Genomic DNA, 25,854 nt, shown 5'->3' with positions numbered 1-25,854 from the left:
AAATAATAAAAAAAAAATATTTTCTCCGCATAAGTCGGCCTAAAGCAGCCCGCCGCAGATAATCACCCGTAACCGCAGGACAACCGACCGAGGACAACTTCCAAATCGCGTAACTCGGACTACAAGGATAGCCTGCAGCGAAAAAAAGGAGGAGACATCTACTGGTCCAACCAACAAAAAAATCCACGGGAAACGAGGCACCTGAGTAGAGCAGCAAAAGGGGAGTGGAAGCAAACACTAGCCGCCCGAGGTTCCAGAAAGGATGATATTCCTACTAATAATGTAAGACACACTAAAATTTTTTTTATTAAAATTTCATTAGAAATATATTAAAATTAGAATTAATTTTACATAATATACTAAGAAGTGAAAGTGAAAAAAAAAAAAAAAAATTCAATAACTAAAACTAAATTTACATACAAAAGTGAAAAAAAAATATATATCAGGAAAACTGAAACATTAAGTAATTGATTAAAATAAAATTAGTTAAAATTTGAAGAAAAAAAGAGATTAGATTAGAAAATCTGTAAAACATTTTAGACAAATTTAAGGAAATTTCTACAATTGCAAAGAATTTTTTACAATCTAAGAAAAAGTAATATCTAAATTAGAAAAAAATATGACCAACCCCGAAAACCTAATTAGACCCCCTGTCCTAAACGCCCCCAACCCCCCAACAGTAGCGAACCAGAGGTCTATGGACCAATATGTGACACAACTAGTTGACAGACTGTTTAGCGAACGAATAGACGGACGGAATACGTTTGAAGAAGACGAACTCATTAGCGGAAATAATAATTTAGGAGAATTAGACAAAATTCCCGACATAGTACGATGTCTACGGGAATTCACAGGAAATGCAGCAGACTATGGTTCCTGGAAGAAGAGCGTAGAACGTATACTAAACCTATACGAATCGATACGCGGCTCAGCAAAGTATTATGGCATTTTAAGTGTCATAAGAAATAAAATAATAGGACATGCAGACATAGTGTTAGAATCATACAACACACCTTTAAACTGGACGGCAATTTCTCGTTGTTTAAATACCCATTATGGAGACAAACGCGACTTACGAACACTAGAGTATCAAATGACATCTCTCACCCAAGGCCACCTTAGTATACAAGACTTCTACCAAAAAGTATACTCTAATTTTTCACTTATATTAAACAAAATTTCTTGCCTCGAAGCAGGAAGAGAATCGCGTAATCTACTGATATCTACTTATCGAGACAAAGCTCTCGATACTTTTATAAGAGGTTTGAATGGAGATTTACCTAGGCTTCTTGCAATGCGAGAACCTCAAGATCTTCCAGAAGCACTTCAACTCTGTATAAAACTGGAAAATCAAAATTTTAGATCAGGTTTTGTTCATAACAACTTCAACCCAAGGAAAAATAACATAGGGCAAACAGCACCTCCTATTCCACCACGACGATTTAACCAACAACCAAATCGCCAACCATTTTATCCCCAACTTACTAACTGGGCACAACCAGCCCACAGAAATTATACAGAATATCCTATCTATAGAGCACCCTTGCCACCAAAACATTTTCAGCAATATCCAAATAACCAACCACGTTTTCAAAGATTTAATGAGCATAATCAATCAGCACCTCCTCGACCGTTTGGTACAAAACCACTTCCAAAACCACAACCAATGGAAGTTGACCAGAGTATGCAGACTCGTCACATAAATTACATGAATCGACCAGCCCAACTTCAACAGTTTCAAGGAAAAAGGCCAGCACCTCATCCAAATGCAGACAAAAGGCAGCGAAACTTCAATATCGAGATAAAGGAATATGAAGACATGATGGAAGCAGCAGTTAACCCAGAATTCGATCAACCACTTTCAGAATATACAGGCCCCTATCAAACGGAATACTACGAAGGAAATCAAAACCAGAATACCCACATCGATACCGCGGAAGAATTTGATTTCACAGACGTTCATTTTTTAGAATGAGTGGCTCTTCATTACCGTATATTGAAAGCATATTAAGTAATGGAGAGATTATCAAAATATTGATAGACACCGGTTCTAACAAAAATTACGTACAACCACACCTTGCGAAAAAAGTAATAGAAAATAAAAATCCATTTTATGCATTTTCCGTAGGAGGAAACATAAAAATAACCCACCATACATTTGCAAACCTTTTTGGAGTGAAAGACACCCCTATAAAATTCTTTATCTTGCCCACACTAAAATCTTTTCACGCAATAATTGGCAATGACTCTCTAAAACAGTTAGATGCCGTAATACACACAAAAGGCAATTTCATGTTAGTAAAAAACAGTATAAAAATAAAATTAAAACAACAATATTCACAGGACGTAAATCTCATAAATATCAGATCAGACCATATGACTCACTCTCAAAAAGAAATTATCCGAAAGTTAGCAGTTGGCTACCAAACACTTTTTAGTGAACCAAACGAGAAACTACCATTCACCCCAACAGTAAAAGGCGAAATCCGCACCACAACAAATAGCCCCGTTTACACCAGATGTTACCCATACCCAATGTGCCTTAAGGACCAAGTAGGAAAACAAATAGAAGAATACCTACGAGATGGTATTATCCGACCATCGAGATCTCCATACAACTCACCCGTATGGGTTGTTCCCAAAAAAATGGACGCATCGGGAGAAAAAAAATATCGTATGGTAATTGACTATAGGAAATTAAACCTAGTCACAATACCTGACAGGTACCCAATACCAGAAATAAACGAGGTACTTTCCCAACTTGGCAAAAATAAATTCTTTTCCGTATTAGATTTGAAAAGTGGTTTCCACCAGATCCCTTTAAAAGAAACGGATATTGAAAAGACAGCATTTTCAGTGAACAACGGAAAATACGAGTTCACACGGCTTCCCTTCGGACTTAAGAATGCTCCTTCTATCTTTCAAAGGACGCTTGACGACATTCTAAGAGACCACATAGGGAAAAGATGTTATGTCTATATAGACGACATCATTATATTCAGTAAAGATGAGGAAACTCATCTTAACGACATAAAATTAGTTTTCGACACGTTAGACAAAGCCAATTTGAAAATACAATTGGACAAGTGCGAATTTCTAAAATCAGAAGTCGAATTCTTAGGCTTCATAATATCTGGGAATGGTATAAAAACCAATCCAAAAAAGGTGGAAGCAATAATAAATTTCCCAGTTCCTCAAACCCTAAAAGATCTTCATTCCTTTTTAGGACTATCAGGGTATTACCGTCGTTTTATAAAGGACTACGCCAATTTAGCGAAACCTTTAACACTCCTTCTAAGAGGGGAAGAAGGACGAGTTTCCAAAAACCATTCAAAAAAAGTTTCCATCACTTTAAACCCAAAAGCAATGGAGGCATTTGAAAAACTCAAATTATCCCTCACTGCAAAAGATGTGATGCTCAACTACCCCGACTATACCAAGGAATTCCAATTAACTACAGACGCATCCAATCACGCCATTGGAGCAGTTCTGGCACAAAATGACAGACCAATAATGTTTATATCACGGACTTTGACAAAAACTGAAGAACATTACGCCACCAATGAAAAGGAGATGCTTGCGATCATATGGGCTCTAAATAATTTACGAAATTACCTCTACGGGTCAAGTAAAGTAAAAATATATACAGATCACCAACCACTTACTTACGCCCTCAGCAACAAAAATAATAACACCAAAATGAAAAGATGGAAAGCAATCCTTGAAGAGTACAATTATGAACTGTTGTACAAACCAGGAAAATCGAATGTCGTTGCCGATGCCCTATCTAGACCACCTCAAATTAATATCCTACCTACTTCTAATAATGATGACAACAATTCGCTTAGTGCAACTGTACATTCCGACGAAAGTTCCTCCCATCAATTAATTCCAGCAGTGGAAGCACCAATAAATGTATTCAAAAACCAACTATGGCTCCTAACAGGAGAAGAACACAGTTACCAGTTTAAAATTCCTTTCCCCACCTTCCATAGACACATTATTATACAACGTGAGTACACACGTGATAACATCATTTCAATTTTCAAGAGATATCTAAATCCTACAGTAATTAATGGACTTTTCACATCCGAAGCCATAATGGCGAAAGTTCAAGAAATATACCCCCTTTATTTCAGTAACAGTAAAATTCGATTTACACAGACCAAAGTTAAAGACTTAACAGACGAAACTGAACAAGAAAACGAAATACTAAAGGAACATAAGCGAGCACACCGAAACCCTCAAGAAAACAAACTTCAACTAATACAAAAATTTTATTTTCCTAACATGAAAGCGAAGATAACAACCATAACCAAACAATGTAAGATTTGCAAGGAACACAAATACGACCGTCACCCAAACAAACCCCAATTAGCTGAAACACCTATCCCACAATACCCAGGTGAAATAATCCACATAGACATATACAGAACCGAAAAAAATCTAGTTCTCACAGCAGTAGATAAATTTTCTAAATACGCGCAAACGAGGATCATAACGTGTGCCAATAAAGTAGCTAGACAAATTTTCATTAAAAATAAAAAACCATACTACTGTTCAAAATTGTTTAATTTTTTTTATTTATAAAAGATATGATTGTTACACAAAAAAAGCATTACTTGTATAGTTCTAAAGGACCATGGTCTTTTATTTTCCGAAGCTTTGATTTGATACCTCCAATCATCTTTTGGACGACGTTCATGTCCACTTTCCTTGCACATAATTTGATCCTGTTCTTCAGCTGTTGATTTGATTTAGCTTTCCAGCCATCTTCGTACACTTTCTGGCAAAGTAGAGTCCAAAAATTTTCAATTGGTCTGGCCTTTGGGATGTTTGGTGGGTTAGCACATTTCGGAACAAATTTTATATTATTTTCTGACATCCACTCTAAGGTCTTTTTAGCATAATGACTACTTGCTAAGTCAGGCCAAAAGATGTAATTACCATCAGAATGCTCGGATTTGATACATTTTTTAAGTTTTGTAAGGCATTTTTGAATGTAAATGTCACTTCTTATGGCAGGAGCTGTGGAATCTTGAAGATAAAGTTGAGAGAGTCCTTTGGAAGATATGGCAGCCCAAACTAAAACTTTCGGTTCAAATTTAGCTTTAGGAGCAAACTTAATATTATCAGGAGTATTCTCTATGTTGTTTGTATAAAATCCACAGTTTTGGTCTCCGTTATTCCAAGCAAACGTAAAATATTTCTCATCATCGAGAATCACCTCAACATCGCCAACAAAATAGCTACGGCGGAGCAATCTACATTTCTTTGGTATTTCTTCTAGTTGTTTATCACTATATTTTGGAACCGTTACCCTTTTGTGATAATTAATACCACTTTTCAACAAATTTTGACGTACAGTCTCTTTAGAAATACCAAACTTTCGACCTAACTTGCGGTTTGATGCACCTTTTTTGTCAATAGCAGCTTTTTGCAGTTTTTTTAATTGTTTTGCGTTCAGAACTTTTGGGCGACCTGATTTTTTCACTCCTGAGGGAGCTATCCCACTATCAAAACGTTTAAAAATTGAATAAATTGTTGAACGTACAATATTTTCCAGAAGAAAGTGTTGCAAAACCTCTTTTTTTGAATGCTGTCCAAGCATGTCATAAATGCGTTGACGTAAATGGTCTTGGTTTGCGACCTTCATGATAAAAAATTAATTTAAATAATTTTTTAATTAAAGGCCATAAACTAATAAATAATTTAAGGATTAAATGAAAAAGATATTATTCACCACTCTTAGGTTCTAATAAAAAGGAATTTGCCCAGCTACTTTATTGGCACACGTTACAATCCAAAGCAATAGAAGACATCAGAGAGCCGTTGAGACAAATCATTTTCGCCTTCGGCGTACCCAAACACATAATAATAGACAATGAGAAATCTCTTAATTCTGCATCAATCTATTTCATGCTTGAAGACCAATTGGGCATTCAAGTGTATAAAACCCCACCATATGCCAGTACAGTAAACGGACAAGTAGAACGTTTTCATTCTACTCTTTCTGAAATAATGAGATGTCTGAAAACAGACCGAATTCACAGATCCTTCATAGAACTTCTTGACAGATCAGTATATGAATACAACTACTCCATCCACTCAACAACAGGGAAAAGACCGATTGAAGTATTCTTTGGAAGAAGAGTTTCAACAACCCCAGAACAATATGAAATTGCTAGACAGGAAAACATAGAAGCACTCAGACAGAAACAAACAAAAGATTTGGAATCACATAATAAAAAAAGGAACCCACAAAAAACTTATTCTCCAGGTGATGCAATATATGTAAAAATCAATAAACGCTTAGGATCGAAACTAACTGCTAGATATAGAAAAGAAATTGTTAAGGAAGACAAAGGAAGTGTAGTCATAACAGAAACAGGACGGACAGTATACAAAGCCAATATAAGGACCTAAAACAAATTTTTTTTTCCCTTTTCTATATTCCCAATTTAGATTATATTTCCAAATGACAAACGCAGGATTTCAAATAATTGACTATACGAACGCACAATTAGTTACATTTAATACAGGATGGACAAGACTGCAAACTGGAACATATAGGATCGTACACGTTATTAACTTAGACGAATACCAAGAGACCTTGGACTACCTTAACACTACCATACAGCAAAAAATAATTAACACTAACCCACTCCTTCCTTTCCTAAAACACGAAGTTGAAAACATCCAGAACAATTTGGATAAATTGAAAACACAACCAAAACATAATAAAAATAAACGCTCAATTAAAATATTAGGCACTGCTTGGAAATGGCTTGCAGGAAGCCCAGATTATGACGACTTTAGAATCTTAAGTGAAAAAATTAATAATGCATTGGAAAACAGTAATGATCAAATAATTATAAATAGAGTACTAAGTGAAAGAATAAAAAACATTACAGAACAATCTAATAAAATACTAAGTGCATTAAAAAATAATGAAAACATACAGCATAATGTAGCTGTTAATATTAAGTATAAGCTAGATATAATAAAGGAAGATATTGCTAACATAAATTACGCCATTCATTGGGCAAAAACAGGCACAGTAAATTCTTACATTTTTTCAAATAATGAAATAAATTTAATGAAAAGCATTCATGAAAATCAAAATAACCCCTTTAATAATATAGACGAAGCCTTAGAATTTTCTAACGTTAATGTAGCTTCAAATAACTCAGTAATATTATATGTAGCAAATATTCCCTTAACCAATAAAAATACATGCGAATCATTACTAATAAAACCAATAAAAAAGGGAAACAAAATAAATAAAATACAATTCGAAAAAATTTTAATATGTGAAAATAAAATATTTGGAAAAAGAAATGAGTGCGAAAAGCATAACACATTAGAAATATGTAATGATAAGGACATTATTGACATAAGCAACTCCTCGTGCATACCAAACCTACTCAACAGTCATCCAGCTAACTGTACAACAATCAACAACCAACACGTATCCGCAATAGAAGCCATTTTACCAGGAATACTATTTTTAAACCAATATGAAGGGTCAGTCACATTGGACAATGAAGAAATGCGACTCAATGGATCATATGCGATCCAATTCCAAAATTCCACAGTTATCATCGACAACCAGCAATACATTTTCAACGGAATATCAGCAAACAACCCACTTCCTGCTATTCTCCAGCCCAGCAATACAATAAACCCAGAGGAAGAAATTCTAAGTCTTGAAATGATGAAGGAATTGCATTTAAAAAACCTTAAGCACATCGAAGAAGCAAAAAGAAGAACCTTAATATCAACAGTAACAAATTTTGGCATATCCAGCCTATTACTGGTTCTAATAATAGGGCTAATGATGAAATTTAGACCAATAAAGGAAAATAAATTAATCGGAAAATACGTAAAACAAATACCATTGGAGAGAATGAAAACTACACAAGAAGAGGCTAACACACAGTCAACAGAATACGATGACCACACGAATAGTACAGCACCATATTTCAACTACAACACGTAACGCTCGAGGACGATCGCTTTTAAGAGGGGAAGAGTTAACGCAACAACTTACAAAATTTCAACAAAGTTGACACTTAACAATGGTCAACTACCCTGCACGCGCATCAGCATAACCGCTGACGCTTCAACCCAGTTGCGTAAGCAACGATCAGCAAATTACCAATCAATACGGGTCAACAACAGTCAGCATATTGTACGAGTCAACAACAGTCAGCACATTGATGACCATTATAGGTGTAATGTAGAAGTAAGAAATATAATGTAATTAATCTTAAGTTTGATTCACTTTAATAAAGTCAAAAGCGGACACAAGTCCGCTAGCTTTTTTAAAAACTAAAATAAATCTATGATTTATTAACTTGTATGTACATATGTATACCAAAGCTTCTGACTTCCAAGCAGTAAAATATGCAGTTTATTTATTTTTTTAATAAATGAATTTGCTTACGCCGTAGCAATTGCTAGAATATTACTGTAATATTAGATATTTATAAATATTTCTTCTTATTTATTGACGCGATTACCGCTTACGCAATTTTAGTCGAGTTTAATAAAGCGCGAGTCATTTCTTTCTCGTGCTAACTGGCGCCAGTTGGACACACCAAGTGAAGCCACGTCCTTCTCCACCTGATCTTTCCAACGCAGAGGAGGCCTTCCTTTTTCTCTGCTACCACCTGTTGGTACCGCATCGAATACTTTCAGATCCCGAGTGTTTGCTTCCCTTCGGATGACATAACCCAACCAACGTGGCCGCTGAATCTTTATTCGCCGCGCTCTATGTCGTCAGAAAGCTCATCGTTACATCGCTTACGGTATTCGCCGTCACCAACGAACAAAGGTCCAAAAATCTCCCGCAGAATCTTTCTTTCAAACACTCCGAGCGACGCTTCATCGGATATTGTCATCGTCTACGCTTCTCTGCTATAGGCTGTGACGGGCATGATAAGAGCCTTGTAAAGTGTTAGTTTTGTTCGTCGAGAGAGGACTTTACTACTCAATTGCCTACTTAGTCCAAAGTAACACTTGTGGGTAAGAGAGGTTCTTCGTTGGATTTCTAGCCCGGCATTGCTGTCGATGTTAATGCTGGTTATCTATGCTTTGTTCTGCCATAAGTTCTGTTACAAGCTAAGTCCGTTATAGATATGAAATTATAATACTTTTTTTGAATGAAGTTAGTTTTATATTAAGTAGATATTAATTAAAAAAAGTATTATGTTATTAAGTAATAATTAAAAAAAATTAAATATTCATTCGAAATGATCACCATGTGCTCACACAAGCCTTCAAACGATTATGCCATTCAGCTATTGCAGCACGCACGATTTCCATGGATATTGACGTCGCTGCTCTCTAAATTTCTGTCAGGCCTTCGACAGGCCATGTTTTCGAATTCTGACCACAAACTGTAGTTCAATGGGTTCAGTTCTGAACTTCCAGACGGCCAATCTTCCGCGGCTATGAACCCAGGAATATTGTTTTTTAGCCATTGGTTGGTGATTTTTGCCTTATGGGCTGGAGTGGAATCTTGCTGGAAGATCGAACGCTCTCCATTGAAGAAAGTACCAGTCAACTGCTTCACCACGCCTTCTAACACATCCTCCTGGTCCGCTTTTGCCCGGTCTTAACCCCTTTTTCGCAGAAATGAAGAGATGCAACGCCTGTACAAGAGAGCCTTGACGGAGCCATTACGGAGGAGCCTTGGAACAATAACTTTTTTCTGCGAATTGGTTTTCACATTGTAAAATTTGTCACGGAATTTATGGGAAGGCTAAGTATATAATTGGCGGTTACACCCTATTTCAACCATAACGTCTAGAAATTTGTTGGGATATAAGAGACTGCCAATTTTTAATATTCTAAATTTGACAAAATAGTGAAGAAACGGGCATCTGTATCTTACTTATTTAGAAGTCGCCATTAATTCGTCTATAATTTCCTCTTCTTTTTATGCCGGTCTTCGAGCATATTGTGGTATAATACTTTTATTTAAAATCTTAACTGAATGCAAAGGAGTTACCTTAATTTTTTCCCAACATTTCCAACATCAGTGGTTAAGTTTTTAGAGTTTCTTCCCATATTTTAATAAATTTTATTTTTTTGTCATATTTTTTTTCTTGAATGGATAAATATAAGCAACTGACATATGCATTTATCTATTTTGATGAATACACTTATAGAGTTTTTCGTATGAGTACATCTGATATATTTTGATATAATGATAGTTTTCCTTACAAAATGTTTCCTTCTACAGTTCTTTCCTTTATTTACAAAAATTAATCAATCAAAGTATTCAACTTAAAGCTTTGTCTAATTTTGTATCTTACTTTATAATACCTACAGGGAAAAACCTGTGAAGAAGATATAGACGAATGTTATATATTAACAGGCACAGATTTGGGATGCCAAAATAATGGAGACTGTATTAATACTCTCGGAAGTTACAGGTAAACCTCACACATTCTTGTCTATAATATCTATTTAATTGGAAATACGATATTTTAGCTGCTCCTGTCGTAACGGATTTTATGGCTCTCACTGCCGAATGCGTAAAGCCATTTGCGAGGAGGAGGGAAATAGAGAGTTGTGTGTCCATGGAACCTGCGTCCATGCAAATAATGATGCCGGATATACTTGCATTTGCGATCAAGGATGGACTAAAAATCAAGTAGTTCCAGAAGCGGCATGCAACATTGATATAAACGAGTGTGATGAAGCTACTAATCCCTGCCACAGTGAATGCATCAACTTACCGGGCAGCTTTAAATGTAATCCATGTCCCACTGGTTATACTGGCAATGGAATTTTTTGCTCGGACATTGATGAATGCGCCACTAATAACGGTGGCTGCAGCACGCAACCCAAAGTCTCATGTATTAACACCGAGGTAAATGCTTTTACATACATACAGGGTTTGATTGAAAAGTAATGAGCTTTCCCGCGCGGAGTGTCTGCCAAGCGATCAACCGTATCGGCTGATGGGGAAAAATGATCATTGGACCTTCCCCTTCCACCAGAAACCGGTCCCAGTTCGCTGGCAACAGCGGTGCAGTCAACATCGCTCCGCGCGTGAAAGCTGCTTTAAAAGTGTGTTAGGATTTTGCAGCGACGAAAATGCAGCGATCGTTGAAGCAACGTTACTAGATAAAATTTTGCGTAAAGCTAAACAGTTTGTACCTCTAGGAAGCACTGTAAACGCGGAATTTTACAAAGAAGTGCTCCTTCGGCTGAAAAACCGCGTCGGCCTGACCTCGTCAACAATTGGATCTTCATCACGACAATGCGCCGGCGCACACCGCCTTCCTCTGCACCTCTGCATTGGCCAAGATGGGGGTTCCGGTGCTTCCCCACCCTACCTACAGCCCAGACCTGTCCCCTCCGGACTTCTTCTTGTTCCCGCGCCTGAAAAGAAAGCTGAAGGGGAGGCGTTTCGACTCCATCGAGGCGATCCAAAAAACTGTGACAGCCGAATTGAACGCGATTCCGGCGGATGAGTTTAAAAAATGTTTCCTGCAGTGGAATGACCGCCACCAGCGGTGTATTGACGCTCAAGGGCCGTATTTTGAAGAATATTAGTTGTATAAGCCAAAAGGTTTAATAAAACTGCTTAAAAAAAAGGCTCATTACTTTTCAATCAAACCCTGTAAATACAATATATACATATTAATGGACTGATGAAGAAAAGAAAATGATTTAAGGCAGTAGTCTGCTTTAGAAGCCGAAAAAAAGCGTTTTTTTAGCAATTTTTTTTGAAAGGGAAGGAAATGATTGCGGTAAACGGAATTTTAAGACGATAGTGTACTATATTTAAGGTTTAAAAAACAATATTTATTTTTAAAAAATATTGAAATTTTTTAAAGTTGTAAGTATTTTTCTGGAGCGCCTGGAGTCTGCACTTGTAAATCGGTGCCGGTGATGGAGGTCGTGCGATGCATCTGAAACAGTCGAACCAAATTTTTTTTAATTTTTATAAGTTTCTTTTCTTTATGAACTAAAAAAATACCGAAGAAGTTATCAAATTCCAAATTTTTTCGAAGTTTGAAAAAAAAATTAATTTTTATAAAGAAAAAAAATTGACTTTAAGTTGCAAAACAAGTAGTTTAAATAATACTTTTGTCCAACTTTTTTAGTTCAAATAGAAGATAATTTAATACTGAAGCTAGATCACTTTGGTTTTTTTCGAGCGGACATATATTCTTTTTGCTATCGCCGGCACCGTTTTCTAACACTTGTGAAAATGAAAACTCGAGAAAACGCGCTTTAAAGTTCTGCCTGAGCATTCGCACCTGTTCGACGCTCGGCCACCAAAACTGCTCTAGCTTCGAAAATATGTCGAATTGGCCTCTGGAATTTTAAAGACATATTCTTGGATAGTTTTGGAAGAGATTTAAAACAAAACAAAAAAATCGATTTTTTGAAGCCTGTAAAGCATTTCAAATTCAAATTTTGTTTTCATGAAAAGTTTAATAAAATAGCCAGTTTTTAACCGATTCGTTTAACTCGTTTTGTATCAATTCAAGACTGGTATAGTTTCTTTACAAAATAGAGAAAGTTGAAGAAAGGCTCAAGAAATTAAAAAGAAAACGTATTTGCACTCTTGTTTTAAGTTTACATAAACATACATTCTGTTAAAAAAGTACCCGGAATTCTTCAATAAAAGGCAAGATAATTGTTTAATCATCAAAATTTATTTTCCCGCCTTCAAAATAGGCTCCATTCGATGCAATAAACCTGTGCCAACGATTAGTCCAGTCATCAAAGCACCTTTTAAACGCATTTGAAGAGATCTCCTTCAGCGAATTCCCCTTAATAGCCTCTGTCGACTCAAAGCGGCGTCCGCGGAGTGAAAATTTAAGTTTTGGGAAAAGGATAAAGTCACAGGGGGCTAAATCCGATTAATACGGTGGTTGTTCGATGATATCTGTCGAGTTTTTGGTTAAAAAAGTGTTCTCAATATGAGCCTTGTGAGACGGTGTGTTATCATGGTGCAAGACTTATGAGTTTTCTTGAGACTGGGCCATTTCCTACGCATATTCTCACTCAAACGTCACAGAACTTCCAAACAATATTCTTTATTTACCATAGAACAATTTGGAACGAGTTCTGAGTTCACAATACCATGATAATCAAGGAAAACGACTAGCATGACTTTTACTTTTGACCGACTTTGACTTGGTTTTATGGGTTTCGGCTCATGTGGATGCCCCATTCAGCCGCCTGTTGACTGGTTTGCATGTCAAACTCATACACATACGTCTCATTACCTGTTATGATACGCTGGATAAACGCCTTCAGCCACCTTCTTCCGATGAATTTTTTGAAAGAAATTCAACTCTCTTGGAACGAGTCGAGCAGCCACGCGTCTCATGCCCAATTAATGGTGTAAAATGTTGCGAATCGATTCGTGTGACAAGCTAAGGTCACGAGCTACCTCTCCCAAACTTAAAAGATGAACCATCATCTGTATTCAGCACCATATCCTTGACTTTTTCGACGTTTCCATCCGTTGAAGACATTGATGGGCGATCAGATGGGCAAATTTTACACGACTTCTCCACCCTCTGCAAAAGACTTATACCACTCGTAGACCCGTATATGTGATAAAGCACACATTTTCAACGATTCAGTACACGAAATCCCGTTCAAAATACAAAATTTAAGGGAAATTTTTTGTTCGATATTTTTGTCCAGAGTGAAAATCGCAGAGCACACCTGCTGTTGACTGATATAATTAAATGCCAAAAACAAGCTAATTGACAGATCACGCTTAAACTCTGCGACACAATAGAGGACAGTTGTACCAACATTCCAGTAAAACAAAATGTTACCAGAATATACATACACACTCGTCTGTTCTGGATTTTTAGAACCTGGACCACGTTTGTTTAGTTATTTTGCAGGTATCCGTGTTAGTCCATTTGTCAACGGCGTGGCAAGATCTCCCTTTTGTGCACGCCTTGGGGGCAGCCTATATCTACAGCTTCGGACTCGTTATAGGATGGCCCAGATGAGAGTGATGTCTGTCGCGCGCGTTAAAGTATTAAGTTCTTCTTTGTATTGTCTGAGGAGTTTTGAATTGGTTGTAAGTGACTTTAAAGCTAAGACGGCTGCTTAACTATCTGAAAAAATGCATACTTCCGATAGTTGTTGCGGATGGTATTCTCTTATCCCGAGAACTTCTGCTTGAAAAATATTATTCCAATCTCCCAGGCGAAAGAATTTGGAACTTTCGTATTATTTCGAATATGCACCGGCGCCGACGTCACAATCCATCTTGGATCCGTCAGTGTAAAGTGCAGTTGTATCCTCAAATCCTTCTTTTTGCATGGGGAACTTTACCTTAAACTCTAATCTGAAGTCTGGAGTAGCAGTGGCAAAATCTAATGAGCTGCTAGTAAACCTTTGACTGTTTAAGATAACTACCAAACGTCCAAGCATTCCAAACACCACCTTCTTTTATCCTGAATGCAGTATTCGTTGCTTTTAGTTGAATTGTAAGTATATTGGTAACAGGTAGAGCATGAAATTAAGTGCCTCTGCTTAGGTGCCTGCCTCTGCAGGTGCTTCTACTTCATTCTTATTTGTAGCACTGAGATTTTATTAATTAGTTATTTTATTAATTTTCTGATTTCTGCCAACTCACTGCAGCCAACGGTAGATGGCAGTAAAGCTTTAACTCAGCTATTTTCAAAATAGGAACTTACGATTTGAAGTGAGAACGAAAAAATGCAATGTGCCCGCAAGATCATTTTCGATGATTATGTCCTTTACCAAATTTTCACAAGGTTTGACTTAGCTTATCTAAGTGAAAATAGATTTATTTACAAATATCTGAAATCTTACAGATAACTTATGTAACTAATCTTGTATAGCATACAACATTTCCGTAATTGGATTGAAAATATTCCAAAAAGTTAGGATGGAAGTTTTTTCTTTTCGAACCTGTCGTGACCAACATATTTTCGTAGGGATCATATCATTGCGGCAGCTGCCCCACCGGCTGGGAAGGTGATGGAAAAATTTGTGAGAGCACTGCTCCAGAAAGTTGCGAATCAAAGAATATATGTTACTTCAAAGCGAAATGCGATTATATATCAAACACAGTTGTGTGCTCCTGCCCGCCCGATATGTACGGTCATGGTTTTGGTGTCGACGGTTGCAGTGTGCTGCCATCAGCACACCCTTGTACAAATCATACTTGTCAGGTAGTATTTTTATTAATATTCAATGATACCTCTGCTAATCATATGACTTATAGAATAACGCTACATGTGAAATGTTGGGAAGAGGTACTCGTTGCATTTGCACACGTGGGTTTATGGGTCCCACTTGTGACCAAGCTGATGCCTGCCACTCCAAGCCGTGCCTCAATGGTGGTACTTGTACTCTTCTAACAAGCAATAAATATCGATGTGCATGCCCTCGCGGTACAACTGGTCAAAACTGCGAAATCGTTCGAGATATTTGTGGATCCATAATACGGGATCGCTCAGGTTCTTTGTCATATCCTCCGGATGGCGGTAATTATTTGCCGAACGAGCGATGTGCATGGATCATTCGCACTGCTGATACGCTTATTTTGAATATAACCTTTGCTAAGTTTGATTTGGAAGCAGCAGCTGACTGCAACAAAGATTGGCTTCAGCTGCATGATGGTCGCTCATTGGCTTCTCGGTTAATTGGTCGCTTTTGTGGTAATTCTTTGCCGCTGGGCGGAAATATACAGACATCGCAAAATGCTGTATTTTTCTGGTTTCGTTCAGACAATGAGACAAATGGTGGAGGAGTTAATATAACCTGGAGTTCGATGGAGTATATTTGTGGAGAAGTGTTATATTTAAACGCTGAGTCAAATGGTATAATACGATCTCCAGGTTATCCAGGAAAAACACCACCAAATCGGGAATGTGAATGGCGTTTGGTTGCTCCTTTCGGTCAGCGATTTTTGCTACGATTTTTTGAAATTAACTTGGGAAGTACAAGAGCCAATAACTGTACTCGCGATACATTACGGGTATGTCCATATTATGTTTAATAAATATTATGTACTTAAATAATAAAATTGCTTTCGATTGCAGATATATGATTCTGATCTCGTATTAAAATCAGTTTGTGAACCTTCATTGATCGAGCCGTTACATTCTTCTTCAAACATCATACGCTTACGCCTCCACACAGATGATTTCGGGACAGATAGCTCATTTCAATTACATTATGAAGTTGTGCCGAGTGCACCAAATTGTGGGGGTGTCTTTACAGAACCATCTGGAATCATTACTGGCTACATTAACGGGCGCATCTGCTCGTATGTTATACGTCAACCAATCGATACCAAAATTAAGCTGGAGTTTACAGAACTCGAATTACTTAAATCGGAAAGTTGTTTTTTACAAAAAGTCGAAGTAAGTGATGCTACGTTATTATTTACAGAATGCTAACAGGCTATTGCATTTTGTGTATTTCGGTGAAAGGTTTTTGATGGAGCTTCTGATGAAAGCAATCTTTTAATTCGTCTTTGTGGCAATCAAAGGGAGCTCGAACCCATAATTTCCAGCAGCAACGTTATTCTTATACGCTACGAATATGTTCTGCCATCATTTAGGCTGCCCAAAAAGTTTGAAGTGAAATATTCAAGAGGTAAGATATTAGTTGCACATCTCAAATTAGAACTATGTAGACTCACCCGTTGTGTTTCGCTTTCAAGTTTGCGGCGAGGAGTTTATAAATACTGATGATGGAGTTTTCACAACACCAAACTATCCCAATTCATATTTTGAACATATGGAATGCGCCTTCACCATACGCGGCCCAGTGAACTCTGTTGTACACATAAATTTTACTGATTTTTCAATTAGCTCAAATAAGGCACATTCTGAGTTAGGAAGCATTTCTCCATCCCCATTGAATGATAGTACAACCTTGAGTGATGACCGCACTTTTGTTGATGTAATTTGGACTAACATACAATTTCTAGAAAATAATTGTTTGTATATACATTAATGGTTCAATAATTTATAGATTTATTTATCGAAGAATAATAAACGCCGTTATTATGAAGCCACATTCCTCCACTTGGTATCAGAGAAAAATGTGATGAATGTCGTATTTCATGGTGGCACCAATAAACAAAACGGTCGTGGAATACGAGTTGAATACCATTTTGAAGAAATCAAGTGTGGAGGTGTTTTAACGGAAGAAAAGGGTAACTTTTCTCACGCAGCTGTAACGGAACAGAATTGTGAATGGGTTATCGAAGCCCCAAAGGGAAGACACATTCAATTGGAGTTACGCTTATGGTCTATTGTCGAACGTAATTCAGGAGATGTGGTCGTGGACATATATACCAATGACACCTCTGCTGAAGGGAAGCTTTTGATGAGGTAAGTTTATACGAGTACGTAAGATAATTAAGAAAGGTTCAATATTTATTACACAAATTCATTTTCAGCCTTTCTGGTAAAATGAAAGAAATCAATGAAATCTTGCATGTAAACACTGTGACAATAATCTTACATATTAAGCGGAATCTTAATACTATATTGGAAATGAATGCTAATTATAAACTAGTGGATGACAGAGAAGGTGAGAAAATTTGAGCAATGATTGAGTGACTGACAACACAGAAATATTGGACCCTTTATGAAAATAACCAGGGCATTAATTTAGATACTACCATGACTACCATATGCAAACCGGAAGAGGAGAGTCGTTCGCACAATATGTATGGGGAACGTTTATGCCATTACAAAAACATCAGGAGAGTCTTATACCGAAATTAGTAAGATCCGTCTATTAGGACCCTCAATTTTAAGGTCATTAGGCTGAGATCTATCACAAAATCTTGAATACCATAGATGGGATCGTACAATCGTACAATATAATAAGGATGTCAGGTTGGAAAATTAGGTTTTTGGGGGAAATTTCTGCCTAAACGCTAAGCGTATGAGCGGAGAGCGAACCGCGTCAGCTTCGTGGGTGGGTGAAAAACGCGCGTTCATAATCAAAGCGTATTTTAAGGGCCATGATTCGTGTGCAACTCTCGTCATAGATTTTTTTCACGTTATAATATTGGATGTTTACGTGATGCCCCAAATGAAGATTTGTGTTCGAAGGTTCCGAGCAACAAGTTCGGTAGCAAACAGCTCACGGCTAGGCCATTCCCGCGCTTTGAGAACGAATGAAAATACTGAACTCGTTGCTACAAGTTTGCACGAATATGCGCGTCTGACCGTGCGCCAGGGAGAGGCTGCCCTGGAACTTCCAAAAACTATTCTGCATGACTACTATTTCCGCAAAAATTTCTGTGAGACAAAGTGGCGGCAATTTTGTTCAGTAAATACTATCTTTTGGAGTAATGAAGCTTATTTCCATGAAATGAAAAAATATCGTTCGAGAGGTTAATGACATGCTGACATCACTTCTCCATGATTATATCCGACGTAACGGTCAATATTTAATATAATTATTAACAAATAAATAAATTCCGCACTCGTATTCTTGGTAAAGGTTATTGAAATAAACTGTAAACTATGCAATGCTTTTTAATTAATTTTGGGTTCCCAATTCTGCCACCGGACACTTTGATCAAGTATTTCATACTAGTAAAAACTACGCCTGCTTTGCTTTGCGTGTATAGTGAATAATTTATTTCCACTTTTCGGGATTCACTTCATTTTTAATTTTTCCATCCTGTGTAATGCAAGGTGAGCAACGTATTATATCAGTTGACATTGACCCAAACACGATCCTTTGAGGGTAACGCATAAAGGATGTAACTGTGCATCTCATATAGTGTTAGGTTACATTTAGGGAAATCCCTCCAACAATAATATAGGCCAGAAAACCTCCGGAGAGTTATGCCGAACCTATTAAGCATCCCAGACGAAGGAGAATGGTGTGTAAGATGAGTTGGTTTATAGGGAAAAGTTAAAGGATGGTTAGTGTCTCCTGGCGTTCATTGGCATATGTTGAGTATATCGGGATCCATTCTGAATATGTAGAAATTTAACTTGATTGTGCCAGTGCAATTTCGCAAGGTAGGTAAAGCCTTTCGTAGAGTGCGATAAGTGGGGCGAGAGTGAAGGCAATAGGTCTCTCGTCGTTTAAGAATGGTCGGGTCCGTGTGGTTCCTACGGTAGCATCCCATTCAGATCTATTTCGTAGTGCATTGCGTTACTCTCCTTAACTACGCAGAAATTACTACTTACTTTTTGCTTGGCTACATTTTACAAAATAAAAATATTTAAAATATATGTAACTAAACATTCTTTTGGATAATTAGCTTGTGGCGGAAATTTTACTGCACGTTATGGAGTTATCAAAACTCCTTCCTGGCCAAGACCCTACGAGGACTCAATGGATTGTGAATGGATAATTAGCGCTCCTATTGGCCACAAAATTGAACTGTCTATACAAAATTTTAGTGTCGAAACTACTTCCAAAAATTGCAACGATGACTATCTAGAAATCAGGTAATAAAATATTTTAAAATGAATGCCAAATTTCAAAATAACTTTAAATATAATGAAATAATTCAACATTCTTAGGTGGTGTATATCTAGTTACTTTTTTTATATCATATAATAAATGCTTTTCCTATCAATAGTTGTGTACGATTCAAGCAAAAAAACATAACACGACTTCCTTATTATTTTATGTTCTTTGTTTGGATGCCTAACTTTTTTCTCCACCATTACTGTTGAAATCCTTTTGAGTGGGCTTTGTGAGCGCTTAAATCCCAGCAATATTTTAACTCAGTAATTTATATTCCCGATGGTAGTGTGTAGGTAGAGTTAATTTTAAGATATAAAATTAAATCGCATCGACTGGATATAAAGGGTTTTCCAGTAAGAAGTGTTATTTTGATGTTCAAAGAAAAATTATATTTTTTAATATAAATAATCGAATGTTTATTTCATTATAAAGAGGAAGGTATGCCGTTAATAGTGAAAAATAACATCAGGCAAATGACCACCATGACCATGCTTACAGCACAATATCCTTTTCATGAAATTTTCCATAACCGAATTGCAAAGTGGCTGCCCTATGTCCTCGAAAGCCTCGCGAATTCCATCTGTGAAGTCTTGAATCGACCCTGGGCTGTTGGCGTAGATCTTCTATTTCACGTGGTCCCAAAGAAAAAAGTGGCAAGGTGTTAAATCACAAGATCTCGGTGGCTAATTGTGATCGCTTCTTCGAGAGATAACATGGTCCGGAAACTTTTCCCGTAAATGATCAATGGTTTCGTTGCTTGTGTGACACGTAGCGCCGTCTTCTTGAAAATAAATGTTGTGCAGATCAATACCATCCAACTCCGGCCATAAAAAATCGTCAATAATCTCTCGATAGCGCAATCCATTTCACCATCACACCTGTTATTGGAAAACCCTTTTTAAGTACACTTCACAAAAAAATTAAGGGAGCAGTAAAATTTCCTAAATTTCTAAGCGATTTTTGAAAAGCTGTATCTCGGCGAAAAATGGGCGCATGTTCCACTAATAACCCTGTAAATTTTTAAATCGATCCATCAAGCTGTTTTTCCGGACCGATTGATCAAACTTTTACAATAGGGTTATAGGAACAAATGCATTGTTTTTAAGCATTTGCTAAACATTATTACATATAATTGAAAAAACATTTTTTTTTACTTTTTTCGGATTTTTGCATTAGTATCTTATTAAATTAAAAAAAAAAAAAAAAAAAAAAATTCAAATTTTTTTGGAAAAAAATTTCAAATGTTTTTTCAAAAATTTCCAAATTTTTTTTTATTTTTTTTTTTTGTATTTGCAAAAAAAATTGTGTTCAGCAACAATACTGAGCACTAATTTTACTAATGTTTATTTTTTTAAATTGATACCCCCAAGACATTATTCAGTACTCGATCTACGGAATTCGTGGAATAAATTTACATATTAAATTTTCTACTGACTAAATATACGTGGAAGTAACAATTTTTTTCAAAACTAATCTTTTATCAAGATAAAATTATTCAAAATTTTTTTGAAAAAAATTTGAAATTTTTATTTTGTTTTTTTTTTTTGTTTTGATTTAAAATGTTTTTTAAATTTTATGTAATAATGTTTAGCCAATGCTTAAAAACAATGCACTTGTTCCTATAACCCTTTTGTAAAAGTTTGATCAAACGGTCCGAAAAAAACGGCTTGAGGGATCGATTTAAAAATTTACTGGGTTATTAGTGGAATATTAAACTGTAAAAATCCCTGGAAACATGAGTTCCCGCATTAATATTTGTAAGTAAGCGATAGATTTTCTGAAAAACAGTACAAAGAAGTGTTTTGTGTTCACTTCAAACCAACGTTAAGGGTAAAAAAAATTGTTTCCTCAAAAAATTAAATTAAATAATCAAGCTAGTTGACTGTATGGCTAGTTTTAGTCGGACGAATTTGTCCAAGCTCGTGGAATCAAAAAAAAAAAAGGAAAAAATTTCGAAAATTTTTGTGTCGCCCTTTAACTGACGATTACAAAATAACCGTTAAATAAAAAAATGTTGCTTAAAGATCTTAAAACTAGAAGTTTAAAGCTTCTAAATGATTTTTGTCGGAACTCCGTGCGCCCATTTTTTACCGAGATACAGCTTTTCAAAAATCACTAAGAAATTTAGGAAATTTTAGTGCTCAATTAATTTTTGTGTGAAGTGTATATTAATTATACTCGTTTAACAAATTACGTTTTGCGATTAACAATTATCAAAGGTTTCTAATTGTTTGTTTCGCTCTGAACTGTTCAAGCACAATTTTTTTAATTAACAAGTCCAACTTTCACGTAAATGTTCACAAGAATAATCAGAAATAATTGCACTAAATCGGGCTCCGAAAAGGCGAGGCCGGTTGCGAAACATTAAATGTTAGACAGTTGAACAGTATATGGGGATTTAAATGAAAATTCCCACTTCTACGAAACCGATTTAGGAAGGTCTACTATTTTCAAGACTTTAAATGGAGCTATTAATAATTAATTCCTTTACAACATACTTATATATAGAAACCTGAGTGTAATGAAATTGCGGATAGGTGGCCATGAAATACTGTCGCAAGAGGCAATAAAGTATCTATGTAGGTGTAATGATCGATGCACGGCTCTGCTTTAAGTAACACTTAGCAACTGTGGGTTCCAAAGCAACGGCAGTCAACGGTGCCCTTACAAGAATTCTTCCAAACATAGGCGGAGCGCAAGGCGCCAGAAGGCACCTCTTGGCAAGGGTGGTGGATTCAGTCATCTTATATACTGCTCCTGTACGGGCAGGAGCTAAGCAATCGAATGTTAGACCCGTAGCTCAAGTGCACTGACGAAATGCAGTAAGAGCCGCGTGTGCATACAGGACCGCATCAGACGTCATGGTTTGCGTCATCGCTGGAAAGCTCCCAATAGATACAGTGGTCACACAATTTATTCGTACACCCTGCGCAGTACGTAAAAAACTTTAGCTTTGCACGAAATATTTGCTGCGATAATTTATTTGTTTTGGGCCAGTGTAAGAATGTTACATTCCTGATGAATTGCCGAAAACAAAACTCCCGTTATTTCAACTCACACTGGGGGTTCCAAGGAAAGCATTCAGCCGTAGCAAAATGCTTCAAAACATTTATTCGTACACTTTCAGTTCATGATATTATTGCTACAAAAGTAACACTAAAAATCGTTTATGTTTTTACTAATATTGCTGAAAACGAAATAAGATTGGTTAGTTTTTATCGCTGATTCAGTATCAGTTGCGCGTAATATCTCGATTGAATGTGGCAAAATGAAACCAAGTTCGGATTTACTATAAGAAATGCGTAAAATTGTTATTAAATTGTACTTGGAAAACAAGTCTCTGTACGAAATCGGCAAAACAATTGGTAAATTGCATCCTACGGTACACAGTGTTATAGCTAATTACGTGAGGAACGCAACATAGTGGCAAATCCAAAAATAACCTCCACGATAATATGCCGAAATATTCAAAAGTCTTTACATAAAAAAGTAAGCACACAAACAGTCCGTAATTGCCTGCATAATGCTCGTTATCATATCAGAGAGGCACGCCGCAAGCCCTACATTTCATATATTAACAGAAAGAAGAGATTGGAGTTCGCCAAACGCTATATATGTAAATGAGCTATATTCTTTTTGGGAAAACGTCATATTCAGTGGTGAGTCGAAATTTAATGTTTCCGGATCAGATTGGCCTCTAAAAGTTTGGCGAAAAGAAAATACAGCACATAATGAAAAAAATCGTATTCCTATCGTTAAGCATGGAGGTTTGGGGGTGCATAGTTGCATCTGGAGTAGGACAAATGATTTTTATTGATGATAAAATGGGCAAACATCTGTATTTAAACATTTTGAAGAATAATTTGCATGATACCGCCGTTAAACTTCGACTGAGTACTAGAGGGTTCTTCTTCCAGCAAGACAATGACCCAAAACACTCAACTTATCTCGTGTAAAAGATTGGCTTATTTACCACTATAAGCAGCTTAAATATTCATCTCAATCACCGGATCTGAACCAAATTGAGCATATCTAGGAGCTCTTAGAAAGGAGAATCAGAAAGCACATAATAACATCAAAGGCGTTCTAAAGTGAGTGGGAGAAAATTACAGCTAATGAAACCAAATTACAGCCAATGGTAAAAAGTATGCAAAGACGTTTGGAAGCAGTTATTAAATCTAAAGGCGGCCCAACAAAGTACATACTAAATACTAGTTTTTTTTTTCATTATGTTTTTAATAAAATATTCCTTATATGGCTATGTACGAATAATATTTTTGCATAAAATTGTGCCTTCTTTCGTTATTACCTTCTAATTCCAGATATGAAACTCAAAGTTTTCGTTTCTTATATATTGTAAAAATATGTTATTCTTTACGAATATATGAAAATTTTGTTCGTGATTGTGAGTGTACGAATAAATTGTGCGACCACTGTATACTTGTGCAGGAAATTGGACAACTTTATGACAGAAAATGAGTAACGTCGACAAGTGGAGCAAAGGCTGCAGAATGTCTGCATTCGTTAGAAAAGTAGCAAAGCAGATGGGACTCATCTGTTAACGAATGTTGGACCTGTAGACTTATCCCCAAAATTAGCCAATAGGTGACCAGAAGACACGGAGACGTAGACCACTTAACCCAAATATTGAGCGGTCACGGATGTTTCTTGGAGTACCTCCATCGCTTTCACATGGAGGATACTCCGTTCTGTCCAAGCTGTAACAATGCAATAGAAAGCGCGGAGTAAGTGTTCTCCTTCTGTGATCGTTTCAACGAAAAATGCCGAACGCCTGAGTTAGTCTTGGGAGAATAACTGAGCTCAGACAACTTAATCAATAAAATGCGTGCATCAAGTGACTGTTCTAACGCAGTTAAAAGTTCTGCAAAGAGGATAATGCCGCACCTGCAACGCGCGAATTGGCAGCGCAAAACGCAGAGAAAAACAAATCAGCCCTCGATATGAGGTGGTAGACAATCCACTGACAACAAATCACAGATGCTCGAGTCATGTGCTCACGACGGCATAAGACGGTAAAATATTATCGCAACATCTTCTTTGCTGCAGGTGCAAAGAAAGAAGAGAGGAACCAGAAAGCATGCCACACACACTACTGGTATGACGGCACAGATACATTAGAGAGACGAGCATGAAGTTGGCTACAAATATGGTGAACACAGACGTGGGTGAATAGTATTGGTCCATTTAATGGACACCGTTTAGGGCATTCCAGAAGTACTGCAAGGTAGTGAGTCTCCCCAGAAGAAGAGGAGGGATTGTTTTAGTGGCTACACCATTCGACGCAGTTGTGATCTGTTCCCCTTGCTAACCGATGCCAATTAAGAATACCACGTACTGCCAGAATACCTTTAGAGTTCGAGCAGTTGGATCCATTTCTCCGTAATAGCGGTACTTGCTAACTCACACTCCTTAGAACTCCTAGGCTAATATCCGGCTGAATGGAGGGTATTAGCTTTATCATCATACGTCGTAGGAGTCATAAGATGTGGTTTTTGTTCGTCGGGAGGGAAATTTTTGACGTTGTTAAAACTGAATTATCAACTATTTTTAAATTATAACTGTTAACTGGGACGTGGCTGTCCAAAGTCGAGTTCGCTGCCGATAATTCGTCTTGCCTTCGTTCACCACCAGACTAATTAGTTTTGTTCCTTTTTCCAGTTTGGAAAATTAGAAACAATGGCGCCATTCTTCAGATTAGTATTATCAATATCATTGGCATCCGCATAAATTGTGTGCTCTTACAAAAGATGGCACCAGATCGACTTAGTACTGTGACTTAAGCATCTTTTCTACAGAAGTCAGATGATAGAGTGAACTGCCAAACTGCTAGGCGAATTCGACATTAACTGGTAGCCGTCCTTAGTATATTGAAATCATCTGTAAGCCGAAAAATATCCTGCTCGAATGTTCGAGTGTTTTCCCTATTGGTCAGCATCTTAGGTCGGATTAAGACTTAACTTAATGTTTAAAAGTTCCAAAGCTTTGTGTTCTGGGCTCGTTGATCCTATAATGATAGCTATTGCAAGATCTTTGAAAAAAAATGTTAAGGCCCAGTGGCGAATCCCTGTGGATTTCTTCTGCAGTTACAGTTCTTCGACATCGAGTTCCCTTCTCACATGGAAGGCTGTGCGAATCATGAATGTGAAAGATAGTTATCGGAGTTGATGGTAAAGCCTTGAATCGTACCTATATACATATGAAACTCTGTAGTAGACATATTAAGATCCAATGGTCATATTTTTTCGCCACGATCATCGCATCTTTTGGGCTTCTGCTTTAACGAGGACACAAATTATAACGAGGGTAAATGCAACTCCTCATTAGGGGCAGAAAAAAGCCCTA

The 25,854-nt window shown here is 36.8% G+C and overlaps 1 protein-coding gene across 1 annotated transcript in view; it reads left to right on the top strand.

Moving 5' to 3' along the window:
• The window catches only part of LOC129241559 (cubilin homolog), a 58,899-nt gene that overhangs the window by 3,051 nt on the left and 29,994 nt on the right, over positions 1-25,854 (top strand). Inside the window, 10 exon segments of the mRNA XM_054877956.1 lie at positions 10,342-10,445; positions 10,504-10,885; positions 14,967-15,203; positions 15,257-16,012; positions 16,077-16,400; positions 16,470-16,635; positions 16,703-16,944; positions 17,017-17,378; positions 17,447-17,580; positions 19,280-19,469. Coding sequence (XP_054733931.1) covers positions 10,342-10,445; positions 10,504-10,885; positions 14,967-15,203; positions 15,257-16,012; positions 16,077-16,400; positions 16,470-16,635; positions 16,703-16,944; positions 17,017-17,378; positions 17,447-17,580; positions 19,280-19,469 — 2,897 coding nt within the window.

Source organism: Anastrepha obliqua, chromosome 3 (genome assembly GCF_027943255.1).
Source record: "Anastrepha obliqua isolate idAnaObli1 chromosome 3, idAnaObli1_1.0, whole genome shotgun sequence".
Lineage (NCBI taxonomy): Eukaryota > Metazoa > Arthropoda > Insecta > Diptera > Tephritidae > Anastrepha > Anastrepha obliqua.
The sequence above is the reverse complement of the archived record's forward strand: the minus strand, read 5'-3'. Positions and strand labels throughout refer to the sequence as shown.